The sequence below is a fragment of the Pollicipes pollicipes genome, unplaced genomic scaffold (genome assembly GCF_011947565.3).
Source record: "Pollicipes pollicipes isolate AB1234 unplaced genomic scaffold, Ppol_2.1 Scaffold_6052;HRSCAF=7182_pilon_pilon_pilon, whole genome shotgun sequence".
In the NCBI taxonomy this organism is placed as follows: domain Eukaryota; kingdom Metazoa; phylum Arthropoda; class Thecostraca; order Pollicipedomorpha; family Pollicipedidae; genus Pollicipes; species Pollicipes pollicipes.
In genome coordinates this window covers 13,266,896-13,284,887 of record NW_023596805.1, presented here as the reverse complement: position 1 = coordinate 13,284,887, position 17,992 = coordinate 13,266,896, and the positions used below count along the sequence as shown (strand labels likewise).

Genomic DNA, 17,992 nt, shown 5'->3' with positions numbered 1-17,992 from the left:
TGGCCGGAGCTTTATGGTGCTCGGATTGAGGTGAACCGTAACGATGCGCATTCAGCTAGCTGCTTCGAGCGTTTGTTTTATTTATCGGCAGATGAAGCCTGACAGCTTTCGTATGGCTGCAGCATTCTCCGCAGGTCGCAGTGTCATGGCTACTGCGCAGTGACTAACAGGCCGTAGGTAGGTGTGCGCATGCAGCAAAGGTCGCGAAAGGACTTGTCTTTCTGGGCGCGAACCACGGATCTCGTAATGTACGACATTTGCTATTTTTGTTGATAACTGATCGCATGAGCAAGCTTTGAACGATTTTGAAATGTCTGGCTGGTTCATGTCATGAGGCAGCACAGCTGTGCCGATGAACATCACATTTCTTTTGTGCATAACAGAACGTCTCGGACGAGCTTGCTCAACTGGCTGTTTAGCCCTCGCATCAATTATCAGATCGGAGAAAGCGGCTGACACCGAGTACCTTCCGTGGGTGGCGAATGGAATCATCTGATGAGCACGCTGTTTACACAGCGTGATCGCTTCGCTCGGCCCGCCCACCCACGGCCAGTCGGAGGGGAGGGGTTGTTTTTCGTGCCCCCCGGCGTCTCCAGACATTGCCTGTGCACAACTCCAACACCCGGTCACCCGAACCGCGACTCTTTTATCACACGATTCTTCCATCTCATCACATGTTGAATTCATGCATCCAAGTCACCATCTTTCCATCTGTCGTTGTGCCGTTTCCGCAGCCTAGCTTAAGACGTTGTCCTAGTCGTTAGAGCCGCGGTCGCATTTTGGCAGTCTGCGGGATTTCCTGTGTCGATCGGCGCCACGGAGCCGGCGTCTGTGAGGGACCGCGACGTCCGTCTGTCGCCCCCCCCCCCTTCCCCCCCCCTCCCCTGTATCTGACGGCCGGCCGACTGACGCCGCCGCCGCCACCGCCACCCGCCCAGGGGGCGCCGGCAAAAACGGCTCTGCCGCCGCCGAAACGAGACGCGTCTGATTATACGGCGCCGGCGTGCGTCTGCCGCCAGTCTGGGCACCGTCTGGCGCCAGTCTGGGCACCGTCTGGCGCTGGACTCAGTTCCATCCCGCGTCAGAGTCATCGCCGTCCAGTCCCCGTCCCATCCGTCACCAGGCTGGGTGAAGGGTTTGGGTTTGGGTTACCTATGTGTGGTAACATTGCCCCTGTGGTTAACAGACCCAGGTGGCTGGTGCCGTCGTCTTCTTTACGAAAGACTACGCGGTTAGACGGTGGAGTTTCATAAGAATAAGAACGCGTTGCGGGCGGTTAACCAGAAACAATCTGGACCGGAAGTTCAGAATGATACCTACAAACCGAAGTCCCCGTCATTTGGAATCGAGAAAACTCGAGGAGTGTTGACGTGCACCTGGATTAAACTCGAGAAGAATTGACAAAGGCTGGTGATTGTTTGCGTGGCCGGTGATTTGCAGTGGGCCTCCGACCTGTTGGACTGCCTGTCCCATCACCTCCTGCCCTGACGGTGTACTTGTACCATCATCTGCGGGGATGGTACAAGTACACGAGGGGGGGGGGGGGTTCGTGGTCGTCATTACGTGGTGCCATGAGCAGCGGAAGCCGTTGAGTCGTGGCCGTTAATTGTTTTCAGGCCTGCGCCAATGTTGGAAGCCTGAAAACCGCTGGCGCCAGTAGCGTGGAGGGTGGGGGGGGGGGGGGGGGGCAACGATCCCGCGCAATGGGGGGGGGACGCCGCCGATCGAGTGGCCTGTCCGTCCCCTGACAGCGCAGAAAGGCGCAGAGCGATAAGCATCAGAGCAAGCTGAAACACTGTGCTTTTCAATATAAGAATGTTGCCGATCATTCAGTTGGTTATACGGCATCTTGAGATAAGACTTGCACTTCAATGCGAGCCTGATGTTCGAGGAAAAGTGCCTACTACGACCAAGCAGGAGCGTAGGCTATCGCGCTCGCGTTAGAATTTCATTGATTCATGTTAAAATGTAGCATACATATTAAGCAACGTTTATTCTGCATGCCATATCCACCACTTGGCATTAGCACTTCGTCTATGTTTAGGAACATGGCGTAGGCTTTTTGATGAGATTAGCCTGCATTTCAACCGTCCAAAAGTGCGACTGCGTCCTTCTGTTGTCTTCCCTAGACAGCACATCGGCTCACCGTTCATGTGCTGAGGAACATGTCTTGTCCACGCGCGACCGTGGCCACAAGGCGGGACCGGCGGCCCATGCCGACCGGTCACCGGGCCAGACCAGACCCGCCCGGCGTCGGCTGGCCGCCGCCCCCGACCCTCGATGCGTATCGGCTCACTCGTTACCCCGCCGCTGTACCTGCCGGCCGGCCGGCCTACCCAACGGCCAACCCTTTCAGCGGGCGGCAATTAGGCGGGCAAAGTACGGCGGCCGGCGGCGGGGGGCCGCGGCCAGGCCGTATAATAAGCGGTCCTTCAGGGTGGCGGTGCGGGTGACGCGCGCCGCCGACGCCCCGCGGCGCCGTCGGCCGCACGATGATGACGTCTGGCTGCGGCTGGCCGGCGCCGCGCGCCGCCGCGCTCCGGCCGAGAAAAGGCCCGTCCGGCCACGGCGGCCCGAGGGCGAGGCGAGCAGCGGGTGGCCTGCCCTCGATGACGGGATGTGGTCAGGGGGATGACGGATGACGGATGACGGATGAAGGATGCTCGCCGGCTCAGGCCTGCGTGCCCCCCCCCCCTCCTCTCCCTCCCCCCCCCCCTCCCTCCCTCCGTTGAGTGGCCGGTGCGCTGTGGCCAGCGGTTCATCCGCTCTCTGCTGTGCGACGCACCAGCAGTGGTCCAGGTCCACGCAGTTCTCGACAGAAGTCAGAGTCGCTGGTCGTCCGGCGGGGGAGGGAGGCGGTGCTGACAGCGGGTCACCTCCGGACGTCTTCCGTGCGGCAGCGCCGGCGAATTCCGACCGTGAAGGCTCAGGTGGGCGCTGAGCAGGCACGGCCCAGCGCTGTCCCGACCGCGCCATTGTCTGAAGCCCCCGAGCCGGCTGCTGAGTCATGTGACGCTCGTAATCACCGCGTTCTGCGTCGCCGATTTGACTGTCCGGGTGGCGCCTGTCAAGTCCCGGCAACCGCGTGACAGCTGCTGGCATTCCATCGGAGAGACGACCCAGACGTGGCGGTGGTGGGCGACGGAGAGACGACGGGGCGGGGCCAAACGCCCTCCGAGATCAGCAGTTTTATCGGCCGGAGACCGCGGCCTGTGTGGCCACGGGACGTCGTCAGCGGACCTTCCTCCCCCCCCCCCCCTTCGACAGGCCTGGAGCAGCGGCAGAACGCCCCGGACCGGCGAGTCCCACGCCTGGTTTGAATTGTGATAGCCTCACGCCGATAGCCTTGTGCCTCGCTGCATCAGCAGTTTCCCAATGCACCCTGCACGTTCCTCGTAAAATTCCGTAGCCTCTTTCGTCGAGTCATTGCGCGGCGAGAAAATTGCTGGGAAGCTGTGGTCGTTGGAATTTGTGCATGCCTTGCTAGAATGACGGTCAATATCTCGGCTTAATGGGCTTCAATCAAAACTAACGTTTTGCAGTTAATAGTCTACGGATAAAAACCCACTCGATTTCTAATACAGCTTGCCCTTTTTGTGGCGTGCCTGATGCGAGACTGCTTTTAATGCGCTACTGTACCCGCTCACACCCTGTCAGTCAGCTTGTTAGTGAACACAGGCCCCACGAGAGCACCACTCATGCTTGCCCGGGGGTGCCCCTTGGGGCATCCCGCAGTGGGGATCTGCGGGACAGGCTGGGCTGGGAGCGGCCCGGGACCAGGGAGGTCCTGTTGGCGGACAATGCCGGCCGGCCGGTGCGGCCGCGCCGCCGCCGCTGCCGTCGATCACGGCCCCCGGCACCGAGCGCTCGCCCCGGTCGGCCGCCGCCGCGCCGTCCCTCGCCGCCGGCCCGTGACAATGCTGCGGTGGCGCGCTGCTGACATCGCCGGCTGCGCCGCAAAGTCGCGCCGCTTTGCCCGCCGGGCGTGCGGCTGTATAGGCGGGATGACACGACCAGCTGCCGGTGATCGCACTGATGTGTCAGATCGACCGCGGCCTGCGTCAAAGCGTCTGTCGACTCTCCGTCACAGCGTCAGGGCATCTGTCAACTCTCCGTCACAGCGTCAGGGCGTCTGTCGACTCCCCGTCACGGCATCAGGGCGTCTCTCGGCTCCCCGTCACGGCGGCGGTGCGTGCTGGGCGTCACTATGCCCGCCTAGCGCCCAGCGAAGGTCGCTCCACGAGCTGGTCAGTGGCAGACGCGACGAGGACCTGACAGCCAGGCAGCGCAGAGCCCCAGCTGACAACATCAGGCTGCCGGCCGCCCCGGGCCGGCCAGCGACGCTTCTCACGCCAGGGGTCCCCGACATCGTGATCTCGGCCCGCACTCTCTGACGACGCGACGCGGCCGGCGCTGCCGTCCGTCATCCGGCCCTGTCCGAGCCCGCATCACGTGAGCGGCGGCCATCGTCGGCCCGCTGATGACGCCGCCGTGGCCGCCGCACCCTCGGACGGTAGCAGTTAATTGGCGGCCAGAGCGACACTCCTTGGCCGGCGGCGGCCGCTGACTGCACGTGCGGCGTGCCGGGCACGACCTCCTTCGCCGGCCAGGTCCGGTGCGGCGAGCTGACGCCCGCCGGCAGGAGCTCGCCGGCCCGCTCGGGGCTGCCGGGTGGGAAGCTTCCAGGTCACTACGGACCTTACTATAGAGTGGCCTGGCGACCTGGCGACCTAGCCTGGTCGTGTGACCTGGAGGGGTGTGGTGGGCTGGAATGTGGTGAGAGTGATAGAGGTTGTAGATCTTGCGACCTGGAGGGAGCGCCACGTCGGGCTCTAACGGGCTGATGAATGCCAGGTAGCCAATTGCGTTGCTTGCCTCAGTCAGTCAGCTGCAACGGACAGGGCTCAGCCGAAAGCCATTCAGCAGCCTTGCGTCCAATGAGTGGATCTGCCGTTGACTCGGCCACTCTCTATCATCCCTCCTCCGTGACTGGACGGCTCAGTCCACCAAACAGGAAAGTACAGGGAAGCTTGCACCTGGCGAGCAACGACCGCTATGAAATCTCCGGTTGGACCGCCTGTGAAATCTCCGTGTGGACCACTTTGAAGTCTCCGCTGTGAAGTCTCCGGGTGGACCGCTGTGGAAAGCATGCTTCGGCTCCAGCGGCGCCGCTGCTGAGCCTCAAGGCTCTTGATCGCGGCCACCGGTCTGATCGCCGGCCTGTCTCCGTTAGGTCGGTGACCGCCGGTCTGTCTCCGTTTGGTCGGTGACTGCCGGCCTGTCTCCGTTAAGTCGGTCACTGCCGGTCTGTCTCCGTTAGGTCGGTCACCGCCGGTCTGTCTCCGTAAGGTCGGTCACCGCCGGCCTGTCTCCGTTAGGTCGGTCACCGCCGGTCTGTCTCCGTTAAGTCGGTCACCGCCGGCCTGTCTCCGTTAGGTCGGTCACCGCCGGTCTGTCTCCGTTAAGTCGGTCACCGCCGGTCTGTCTCCGATAGGTCGGTCACCGCCGGCCTGTCTCCGTTAGGTGGGTCACTGCCGGTCTGTCTTCGATAGGTCAGTCACCGCCGGCCTGTCTCCGTTAGGTCGGTCACCGCCGGCCTGTCTCCGTTAGGTGGGTCACTGCCGGCCTGTCTCCGTTAGGACCTACCGGCGCTGCAATTGGAACCGCGCTCCACGGCGACAGCAAGCGCGCGCCTCTCTAATTGCAGATCGAAGTGCGTTTATTATTGGTGCTACGCGTCAAATAAACAGCTGGGCGACGCCTGCGCCGCGCCGGGACGGCCCTCGGGCGCCTGAGGCTGCCCTCCTGCTACCAACGCCGCCGGGAACTGTGCTGGAACTTATGTGGCTGCTCCGGTCCGTAGGAACGGCGGCTAACGCCAGGCGGTTATGGGGTGCGTCCCTGCTGCTGCTGACGCTGAGACGATGTCGCGCCACATCTCACCGTCTGTGAGGCGTCCCCGAGTGCGCCTCCCCTTTGCCTTGTTCCTCTTTATCTCATAGATTGATACACTTCGTATAAGTCCAGCGTTAACCCTCTGCTAGTGCATGCAGATAACCTAAAACGGGCTAAGCCAACCATTCTTTTGAAACTTGCCCTCTCACCGGGCTGAAGGAGTCCAGCTTTGCCTGTTGCTGGCTGCGGCACATCTGTCTCCGTTAGGTCGGTCACCGCCGGATGTCGTTGTGAAGTCTCCGGATGGGCCGCCGTGAAGTCTCCGCTGGACCGCTGTGGATAGCGTGCCCCGGCTCACGCGGCCCAGCTGCTGAGCCCGAGGCTCTGGATCTCTGATCAGTGATTGCCGGACTGATCTCTGACTTCATCCGGCATCTCTGGGGACTTGCGTCCAGCCACCCTGGGACTTCTAGCTGACCTCGCTGCCGCCAGTGACGCCTCTCCTGGCGCTGTGCCGGCTGCAGTGCGCACCGTCCCCGGCCCTCGGCCGGCAGAGAGGCTCCTGCACCCGGTCGCTCTAGTCTCCGATCTCCTGCACGGCGCAACCGGGCGTGATAATTGCCGACACTGGCTGAAATGACGATCGGGCCTGGCCGGCCTCTCCATGCGGCCATTGACGTCAGTCAGCGATCGTTCCAGCAATGCTCGATGGCGGCGTTATTGTCGGCCCGGCTCGGCCGGCCGTCGCCGGCGCCGCCGGTCGGCTGATTACATTGGCGCCGCGCACGCACCATCCGGCCAGCCCGGCCGCCGCTCCGACCCCTTTTCTGTGTTTTAATGGCTTATTTATGGGCGTGGGAACAGCGCGACCCCAGGTCGTTGCGTTCGCGGATGGGCGGCCGGGGTCGGCGGCGACTTCCTCTCGCACGCTGACGCAGACCTCTCCCAGGCCATCTCGGCCGAGCACTCGGCGGCGGGTCGTGCGTGCAGATCGGGGTCAGTCGCACGCGAGGCGAGGTCAGGGCGCAGCGGCGACCCGAGATGCCGTCTCGGGATTGGCACGCGAACCGCGCGTCGGGCGCCGCCTCGCCTCCCCACGGCGTAGGCGAGGCGACGCCGGACGAAGTGCACCGCTCCAGAAAAGCCACGGCAGACTTGGCGGTGCAGCGCCGGCGGTACACCGCGGTACACCGCCACGCCGCCGGCGGACTCCTCCGGCGGAGTCCGGAGGAGTCCTCTGGACTCCGGCGGACTCCTCCGGCGGCGCGGCAGCCGAGAGCCCGCCGTCGGCCCGTCGCCGGCCTGCCTGATCCGGACTGCGGCGGCGGCGGCGCCGGCCGACAGGGGCTACACTGAAGCTGGGCAGTGCGGCAGGGCTCGCCCGCAAGCGTCCACCGCTCGGGCCGGCGCGGCGGCGGAAACCAACGCCTCAGCCTTACAGCGATTACGAGGGCCGTCCGGCTGAAATTACAGCCGTCATTGGCGCCCGGGTACCCCGGAGTAGTCATCGGAGCTGAGAAGCACCGTAGCTGTCATCAAGGTCATGACGGAGGACCGACCATCGTGCAGGTGGGCCCGACTGAGTGTACGGCTGTCGGAGCCCGCTCGTCGTGTGCCGCCAGGCCGATGTGATCTGTGTTGACACCTGGCCGCCGACCGGCTCGGCTCGTGCGGCGCTCGTGACCGTCCGCCCGATGCGTGATTGGTCCGGGGCAGGTGAGGCTCGGCCGGCGGCGGCTGCCGCGGACGCCGGCCGATCCGCTCGGCCCGGCTCGGCCGGCCGGCGGCTCAGCCAGCCGTCCGCCCGCCGCTCCTGGGTGGCCGCAGCTCCACACCGGCCGCCAACCAGTGAGGTAACGCTAGCTCTCCGATGGCCGACCGTCGGGACGACCTTTGGGCCCGTGTGACCGCAGCCTGACGGCGGCCGCGCCTGGGCCCCATTACCGGACCGATCGAGGCTCAATCACCGCGTCACAGGTCAGAGGGGCGCCGACCCGGGTCATGGCCGCCTCGGGGTCACGTCTGTCCCGCGGTCACCCCGGGCCTGTGGCCACGTCTGTCTCAGGGCGCTCTCCCGGCTGTAAGAATGAGCCCGCCTTCTGTTGCGATGAGCTGTCCGATCCTCCAGTGCCTCTGGTGAGTTGCCCCGACTCCCAGTCCCTTTAGTGAGATGTCCTGGCCTCCAGTACCTTTGGTGAGTTGTCCCGACCTCCAGTCCCTCTGGTGAGCTATCCCGACCCCCAGTCCCTTTGGTGAGCTGTCCAGACCGCCAGTCCCTCTGGTGAGCTGTCCTGACCTCCGGTCCCTCTGGTGAGATACCCGACCGCTTTCCCTCTGGTGAGCTGTCCTGACCTCCAGTCCCTCTTGTGAGCTGTCCCGACCCGCAGTCCCTCTAGTGAGCTGTCCCGACCTGCAGTTCCTCTGGTGGGCCACGTCGCGTGCCTGCGCTCCATTTCCGGAGGCCGTCCTGGGCGGAGAGTGTCGCCCTGCGCGGGGAAGCTGGCGTGAGAGCCGGCCGTCGGCCGCCACTGACGAGTCGGCGTCGCCGCTGGCTCCGGCTGCGCGATCATGGGAGCGACCTCTGACGGAAAGCCAGCCGGCCGCAAGTGGGGACGGGTGGTCACCATGTTGACCTCAGGTCAACAACGCCGCGATGGAATCCGGCGCCACGCGCGCGCTCTGAGCGTGCTGTAGCGCGGTCGGCGTCCGTCGGTGCGCCCAACTCCTCCTTAGTCCGGCTCAGCGAGATGCGGTCGTCATCCGAGATTAGCATGTTCTGTTGGCAGCAGCGTATGATGGTCTGTTGGTCAGACCAAGCTGATAACTTAAGCACAGCACTTTGTTCTTAGCCTTATTGCCTTAGAGTAAGAGTGTGGGCTTTGGGTCTTCGTCGCAGTTCCCAGCTGCAAGTTAACTTTAAGTGCGCGTGGCGAAAGCGAAGGCTTGTGTCAGCTTAAATCCGGTTGATCATGAATATATGCCCATGAATTTAGGTGACTGTAAGACGTGATACGATTTCTCCTGGCACCGCCAGCTATATAGTATGGGTACTCCGAGTTCCGACTGATAATACCTCTCTTGACTCCGAGCTGCGGGTCTACCGAGACATGGGAGAAAGGGCTACCAGACAGGACGGGTTCCTGCTTCTCCCTTAGCTGCAGGTCTAGGCTGGGAAGGGGCGACTTGGCTACCAAGCTTCGGCCACTTACAATGGGATGGCGGACGAAGTCAACTCGCTGTCCATTAAGGTTTTTCCCGTGCTGTAAAGCAGCAGTTGCTGGTTGCCGATCGGACGGGATTCATTGTCTCAGGATAAAGCTTCTTTGGTCTTATCCTCTATGCAAACACTGCAATTTGCACGTTAAGCGGCTTGTGTGCGACTTAACCTACCATAACTACCATACCATGAATCCGTATGTCATACATATACCATACCACTCCCTTTATCATGACTAGGCAGTCATAGCCACGTGTTTATGTGGATTGCCCTATGCCAATACAAATACAGCAGTACAAACTTGGCCTACGAGGCACATCAATTGCTGGAAAACTGCAACTTGTCGGCTTTCAGAGCACCTGCAGATCTCGATAGGTTTTCTTTACGATGATCGTTTGGGGTAATGCGCCGGCCGTCTTTGACTGATAACATTTGGACGATCGCCAGTTTAATTCCAGTGCTAAGATCGGCCCCGTATGGTGGCCAGATGTTGGCTCATTTGTGTTATCTTGGTCAGCTTCTGGCAGGCCCAAGCTCCCTCCGTTTACAAGCGGCCGTTGGGTGGAGTTATGGAGCTGTGTCATTGGTCAGCGGAACTCTATCTCGAGTGCCGGCACTCCTCCGGTGCTAACCCGAGCTCCTGTCTCGAGTGTTGGCACTCCTCGCCGCTAATCCAGACCGGCACAGGTGCGGGCTTCCATCAAATGTTTGTGAGTGCTCAAATGCGCACATAGCTTTAAGCCCATGTGTTTGTCGTTTGGTCGATCGGTCGCCCGCCAGTATCCCGAACTTTTACCTGACCGGGCAGATTTTTTTCGGGCGGTGGGGGTTGGAATGGACGCCGCTGGATGAGCGGCGTTTTCGCCCGCGAAGGCGTCTTACTTTTTCATGGCCGTTATGCTGAAAACTGGCGTGAAGAGCAGCCCGTCGTGACGCACCGCTGTCAGTACAAGGTATTTACATACCTCTGCACACACCTGAACACCTACAGAAACTAGATTGATTGAGTCTCCACCGACATATTTAAGCAGGTAGTTTTTCATCACATTTTAGGCTGCACCTGAATACTTTTCGCTCTGTGGGTGCCCATTGCGACCTTGTGAGTGTGCAGCGACCCGCAAAGCGGCAGAAAACCGCAGCACTGTGGACAGGTTCCCTATGACCGGCGAGCGCCGCCACCATGACTTTGCTGACCTGGAGCGACCTTGGGCGGCTGTCCGGTGACCTGCGCGGTCAGACCCAGGCCGCCACGTCATCCGACGGTCAGCGGCCTTTGCCTGGCTTGCCGGCCGACCTCCGCCGATGGGTCCAGCCCTGCCGTGATGGGTCCGCCCGGCCGGGGCGGCCGTCGGCGGCGCCGCCCGCCGCGGCCGCAAATGTACGCTGCCGTCGAGGCTTCCGGCCGGTCCAGATAGATGACCAGCCGGTCGTCCGGCGGCCGCCGCCCGCCGCCCCGAGCTGCCCGGGTGGAGGAGGATCACGCACGCCGGGAAACGGCATCAGACACTGCTTGACGTCATTAAACGGTGGATGACGTCATTAGACACTGGGTAACATCACTGGACGCCGCTGGACGCCGGTCCGAGAGAGTCATCAGACACTGGTGAACGTTATCGGACACTGGTGGACGTCATCAGACACTGCTGGATGTCATCAGACACTGGTAGAAGCCGGTTCACTCTGGAGCAGCGTCATTAGACACTGAGTAACACCGCCGGGCGCCGCTGGGCGTCGGTTCGAGCGTCATCAGACACTGGTAAACGTTATCAGACACTGCTGAACATCATCAGACACTGCTGGACGTCATCAGACACTGTTGTGCGTCATCAGATACTGGATGGCGTCATTAGACACCGGGTAACATCTCCGGACGCCGCTGGACGCCGGTCCGAGCGCAGGACTAGACGTCATTATGGGCCGCCGTGCCCCGCACTCGACGATAATGAGCGTCGTTCGGCACCGTTCCGCTAACGAGAAGAGGCACTCTTCCGGAGCCCTCTGGGTCCGGGAGATGGAACTCTGCCGGGAGCAGCTGTGGAGTGTGCAACTCTGTCGGGAGCAGTTGTTGAGTGTGCAACTCTGCCGGGAGCAGTTGTGGAGTGTGCAGGCTCCTGCTCCTGTTCTGACCCGTGAGCTGCTGTTCTGAGGAAAAGTTTGGGTGGGGGGGGGGGGGGGGGGAAGAAGGGGTAGTGAACACTGATATCGAAAACGTGTGTTTAGGGGTGGGGCGTTATAAGACACTATGATACCAAAATATGTTAGCCTAGAATTATTCCGCAACAATTGTTTGTTTTTTACCATGCATATTATGTATGCCATGACAAAATCAACCATCCGTGAGTAAATGACAGCCTACACAACCCCAGCTGTTTTGCCAAATGACAAATCACAGATGCTTAGAACGTGTGCACAGTAGCCATCCATAACTCGCAGAGATCATACAGAGCTGCCGGGACGTCTCGCCGCCTCCCGCCGCGCCCGTGGCAGCTCGGACATGCAGTGGCCGGTAGCCGCCGCCGCGTTGGCCAGGCCGGGCCTGTGCTGGCAGCGGTGCCGGTCGGCGTCGCTGGCGGCCGCAGGGGGCTGGCCCGTGTCGCCGTCTGTGACAGATCGGGTCGGTGCGGGCGACAGGCGCCGCTCGGTGTCCGGCTGGACCTCACGTCACCGCCGCCGCCGTAAATACCGCTAACGACTGCCGTCACACGGGCCGGCGCCAGGCGCCCGATGTAAACTTGACCGGCAGTATAGTGACGCGGGTGTGCAGATTGACACTGACATACAGGTGACAGACAGACAGACAGACGGATTGACACTGACACACAGACAGACAGGTGTGACACTCCTGCATTGGGATTGCTGCTCTCGAAGCTGCTTCTCCCTGCATCTCTGTAAGCAGAACACGCCACCACCGATTCGGGGACTATAAGCACTCATAAAACCATTTGACCAACGCACTTGTGCTGACGGTGTTGAAGCTTGCCTGAATTCCACCTTCAGTTGTTACGTTTGCCAGTGTAATGCGGTACGCACTCCGCCTCTGCCCCCGCCCCGGTCCCGCCCGGGTTCGTCGACGGGCCGCCGCGTGCCACGCATGCTCGCCAGTCCGCGGCGGCTCGAATGTCGTCGGCGGAAGTGCTGACACCTATCAGCGACCTATCTAACCGCTAATTAGCTGTAATCACACGCGGCGTCGCGGCGCGTTTCCCATGCGGCACCGACTGGTGCGGGTCACGGACGCCGCCGCCCACTCTGTCCTCTCTCAAATCCATCACTGCGGCCTCATAGAAAGCCGGCAATTACAATCAATCTGATGGCCGATGTGTCACGTGACCCGGCGTCCGGGGCGGTCGGGCGGTCACGTGACACGGCGCCTGCTGCCGCTGAGTGATGACGCTGTTGGAACGGCCACCGGCCGTGGCCTCCCGCGGTGGCCGAGATGTATGGCTTATGAGAGACTTGCTTACCGCCGACGCCGCCTACAGGACGGCGGTAGGAATGCAACGGGTAGATTGGAGTGAAGGTGTCTGTTCACCGGCACGAAGTGAGGGGTAGGATTCTGCCAGGAGAACGCGTTGACCTGTGTGGGGAACATAATGCCATCTTTGAACGGTTCGTTCTTATCCCTTTCATTCATCGCTGGTTGTAAGAAGCGTCATATGCGTCATTCCTCTTCTTAATTGGGACCATGAAATCACCTGCACCACGGGCTCAAAACAGCCAACCTTTGAAGGTTACGGTAGTGTGTGGGAGGTTCTTTGTATTGAAGACTGTACACGATCGCGTCGTCTTCTCAGAAGTGAGGCTATCTGTGCAACGTGCAAGTCTTAGCGGTTGCGGCGGTGTCGGCTTCCTTGGCCTCTCAAACCAGCCCGTGCCGCTGCCGTGGCCTGCGTAGTCGGCCAGCTCGGTCAGCTCTGGCTCGGCTCGTGCCGTGCGTCTCGGGTTCAAGGCCGGCTGGGCCTCTCAGCCCCTCATTTTCTTCGGTGTCCGTAGGCTCCGTCGGACGGCTAAACGGACCTCACATTCACCGACCGCCGGCACCTGTCGGTGCTCGTCTCCTGCCGCTCTGGCGGCACTCCCACTCCTGGCGCGCTCCCACCCCTCCGACGGTGCCTCCACTCCTGGCGCGTGTCTGCTGCTCTGACGGCGCCACCATTACTGGCGCGCGCCCGTTGCTCTGACGGCGCCACCATTACTGGCGCGTGCGCGTCGCTCTGACGGCGCCTCCACTCCTAGCGCGCTACCGCCGCTATAACGGCGCCTCAACCAACTAATTAACACTCCTGGCACGCGTCCTCCGCTCTGACGGTGCCTCCGCTCCTGGCTCGTGCCCGCTGCTCTAACGGCGCCTCCAATCGTGGAGCGCGCCCTCCGCTCTGACGGCGCCTCCATTACTGGCGCGCGCCCGTCGCTCTGACGGCGCCTCCATTACTGGCGCGCGCCCGTCGCTCTGACGGCGCCTCCATTACTGGCGCGCGCCCGTCGCTCTGACAGTTCTCCCGCCGCTCCTACGCAGGTGGCCTTGTTCAGGTCATTAAGCCGCTCCTGTGCTGTCGCGACCCGCAACTGCATGAAGAGAATTACGACTTCTAGATCAATTCATCACAAGCAATACGCAGCACCTTTTCGTGAACATAGCTGTGGGCGGGCTGAACCGTTGAACACCCAATGCACGTACACCCAATGCATGTTTGCCCTTTCTGTGCTGTCGGCTGATTCTTGCTCTGGTTTTTTTGCGACCGTGTCACCGCTCCTGATGGTATTGCTTACCATATTGCGCCATACAGCTGCTGGCGGGATAAATGGCGGTGATGTCGCCCCGTGGGAAGCTGGTCGGCCAGTGGGTACATGGCGACGGCGGAATGACGCTGGCAGCGGCACCCACAGCGCTGGACCAGCGGGCGCAGCTCTCTAGGTACCTGACAGGCGTCAGACGGCCTCGCTGTCCGCTGACTGACGGGGCAGGGGACGGCTCGGCCGCTCGGCGTGACTTGGCGACCCTGGGCCCTGGACCTAGGGACTGCTGACTGGGAACTGCCGTCAGAGGCCTCGCCGCGGGTTCATATGGAACTGGAACAGTTGTTCGTCAGAGCTGGCATCACTACTTGAAAGCTAGGTTGATATTGCGCTTTTCAAACGGATGTCGCCACCAGACGGGCAGGTGTGATCTATTCCGAACACCTGCCAGAAGGCAATAAAACACATTCTCAAGGTGTGGACGGTGAGAGCAGTTTTAACGCGTTTTGTCAAGTGCAGGACATAGACAGTCAGATGTGCTAAAGCTGCGAGCGCGATTTCAGACCTGCAAGAGCTGCATTGGGGGAGGCCTGTTGAGAAGCTGTTGGGCCCTGACATTGGCCTTGTCAAAGGTCCTGTCAGGGGCCCTGCTGGATCAGAGGCCTCGGCTCCGCCGTAGGGGGAGGCCTGTTGAGCCCTGTCAGAGGCCTTGCCAAAGGTCCTGTCAGAGGCCCTGGCCCCGTCGTGGGCCAGAGCCTCTGATCCGTCAGGATCGCCCGGAGCCGATCCTCACGCGCCCTGCTCTCCCGCCAGTCCTGGCCTCGGGGCCGGTTCCGGAGGGAGCGGGCACCCTGGATCCTGGACCTGGCTGTCTCGTCTGCGGGCCGGGCCCGCGGCGGCCGCACCCGGTCATCACGAGCCTGGCTCCCGGCGGCGCCCTCCGTGGGACAGTCCGCCAGAACTCAGACAACCAATGAGCGCCGGGCGCGCCGACAGCTGATTGCCGTCCGCAAACGGCGGCGCCGTGTATTTACCGGCTCGGACGGGGGTCATTAGGGGCGTCCCCTCCCCCTCCCCCCAGCGGCCGGACAGACGGACGGCGCAGTGACAAAACAATATAATAGCGGTGATCATTGCCGGGCGGTGACCGTCGGCGGTGACGGCCGGCCGGATGGCTCGGCTCTAAATACCGGCCGAGCGGCCCTGAGTCTGACCCCGTGCCGCAGCCGCCGCCGGCGCGCGTTACCCACAGCAATGACCGGCTGGCCAAATTACACGGCGCGCCGCGTCTCGATCTGCCCTTGTTGCGCGCGCCGTCCTGCGAACGCGCCGCCTCGCGGATGACCAGGGCGCCGGCACCGCGTGCAAGACGGGCGCCGTCTGGCGGCGGTATCCAGTGACTCCGGAGGATGATGACGGCTGGCAGTCCGGCGTGGCCGTGCTGCCGGGTATTGAAGGGCGGCGCGTGTAGGACAAAGGCGGCCGCCGGTCGCCGGATGACGACCGGCCCCGTCCCAGCGGCCGCCATCAGCGCCCAGACTGCCAGCGTGGGAGTCGGGCGGCGGGCGGCGGGCGGCGGGCGGTGGGCGGCGGGCGGCGGGAGTCGGGCGTCTGGCGGCGGGCGGCGGGCGGCGGGAGCCGAGCGGCGGGCGGTGGGCGGTGGGAGGCGGGAGGCGGGGGCGGGAGCCGGGCGTCTGGTGGCGGGCGGCGGGCGGCGGGAGGCGGGAAGCGGGAGGCGGGAGGCGCGGCCTATCTGGCGGGGACGGCACGGCTGAAGAAGGTGACGCCGGCTGCGCTGCAGTCCTCGTCAGCCGCTAACGGGCTTACGGACACTGCACATGGCAGATAATCACCGGGGAAGCACAGCGCACAGCCGTCGCGCGGGATAGAGCGATGACGTGAAAGATATAAGGGTGCTGGATAAGTATTACGCTGATAATGATGCAGCATGCGCTCATTACCGATCGGAGATTCATGGTATCGCAGCGAGCTTCCCTTCGATGCAGCTAGTTATCTACGGCTGCATTTTCACGGCGACACGACACGCATGCATTAATGTAAGTGAGCGACCAGTCACTGGACATTCCAATGCTGTGAGAGATGTGAAAACGAGAGAGCGCATCTTTAGCATCTCTCAACTACTACAGAACCGCGTGACTTGGCTCACGAAAAAAGACATACGGTGCATGGTCCACACATATTTTTCGATGTCCGACATGTGTCGGCATGCCGGCTTGGGGTGTGACTCGCTGGGGCCGCGTTAACCTGCCGTACGCCCGCGTTCTGGCGCCGGCACCGTCACTGGTGTCAGCCTGGCCCCCGCCTGGACGTGGCTCTCCACTCCGGGACTGTGGCGTCTGCACCCTCACTGGGGCCGGCCTGACCCCCACCTGAGCACAGCCCTCCACTCCGACACTCCTCTGGCTCCTCTGGCTCCTCGGACCTCTCAAAAGGTCCGTTGATGGAAACCACTGGTAAGAGAATCACTCAGCTGCCGTGATTACCCCTGCGGCCATCCCCTTGCCGTGAGGTCCGGTCTGGATCCGGGGCTCGGCCATACTCGGCTCCGGTGGCGTGCTGTCCGGCGTCTTCACACCCACACGGTGCTGTGTGCGGCCGCGCCTGAGTGAGTGCGGTACCCCACGTTGCCGTGTGCGGCCGCACTTGAGCAGGTGCGGTACCTCACGCTGCTGTGTGCGGTCGCGCCTGAGTGAGTGCGGTACCTCACGCTGCTGTGTGCGGCCGCGCTTGACGCCTCCGACGTACCGCCCCCGGCGGCTGTGGCTGCGCCCGCCCTCCTTGCCAGCGCCGCGTGCGGCAGATCGGTGCGATGTCCGAGCCGGGAGCGAGGCGGCCGCCGGCGCCCACTTCCGGCTGACTTCCGGCGCTCTGGCGGGCCGGCGGGCCGACACAGACCGATGGGTCTGGCCGGTGCCGTGCTGTCGGCGGATCCGACGACCGGGCCGCCGACGGAGACGCAGGGCGAGCTGCAGCCAGGGACGGGGTCTGGACTGGGGCCTCACGAGCTGCAGCTGTGGGCGGGGGTAGACTGGGACTGGCGCGAGCTACAGCCATGTACAGCGGGGGGGGGGGGGGAGGGTAGACTGTAGCAGCGCAAGGGGCTGCAACTGCATATCACCCGCGGAGAGACGCATGAGAGCCGGTAACGTCACGAGAATTTACGCCAAGCCAAGTCGCATGCAGCTGAACCGTCCTTCCTCAGCTAATGCAGTTCATGTAGAAGCGTAATCCATGTGAATGCAGTCAAATGCAGCAGACAGCAAGTCGGTCTGTGAGTCATTTGGCGAGCGGAATGTGGCAGATGCAATCACAGAAAGTGGTCTGGTGGTCAGCTACCTCGATTTTACGGTTATAGCGATATAAAACGAAACATGCATGATTGGATTGAGGCTGCGTCATGCTGTTGTCCCATCAATATAACCTAATCATACTTCCAGGGCTCATTGTAGTTAAAGGATGCATTTGTGCACATCCGATATGCTGAGTGGGGACTGTGCATGACTCTAAAAGCTCTGCAGAACACGAACGATTTACTATGAAATAACCTTCTGTTGCATTCGTTTCGCTCCGTGAATCTGGCGGGTCCGTGTTCGTGAATTCTTGGGCACTCGTGCACCAATGTACATAATGCTCGATGGAGCGCATATATTTATCCATGACATAGACTGCTGGGTGAAATGAATACAACAGCGTTAGCGTGGTTTTGGGAGTGGAAATATTAAGAGGTCAAGAGGCTGCGTAATTACCGTTTGAAGTACACCGTTCCTCAGGGCCAGTTTACCCAGCTGACATTGGGCTGGGCATGTGTCGCGATCCGCAGTCGGCGTGCCGCCGCTAACTCACCGTCCGTTCTGCTCTTTCAGGACCCGTCGGCACTCTCTGACCATGGCCGTGCTAGCGGCCCTGCTCGGTCTGACCTGCGCCCTGGTGCTGACCTCGGCCCAAACGCTGGACGACGACCTACACTCCCACCTGGACGACGGTAGGTCGGCCGTGGCCGCCGCCGCCCGCACGTTTCCTGTCCGTCACCGGCTGCTTGTTCGCCTGCTTGTTCGCCTGCCCGTTCGCCTGCCTGTCCAGGCTACCTGTCCGGCCGCCTGCCTGGCCGCCTGTCCGGCTGCC

General features: G+C 62.3%; 1 protein-coding gene across 1 annotated transcript in view; it reads left to right on the top strand.

Moving 5' to 3' along the window:
- Positions 1 to 17,992, top strand: part of LOC119104264 (netrin receptor UNC5C) — a gene marked incomplete at its 3' end in the record, with an annotated part of 79,592 nt that overhangs the window by 34,454 nt on the left and 27,146 nt on the right. The window contains exon 2 of the mRNA XM_037227961.1: positions 17,734 to 17,852. Within this exon, the coding sequence (XP_037083856.1) occupies positions 17,734 to 17,852 (119 nt within the window). The remainder of the gene's footprint in view (positions 1 to 17,733; positions 17,853 to 17,992) is intronic.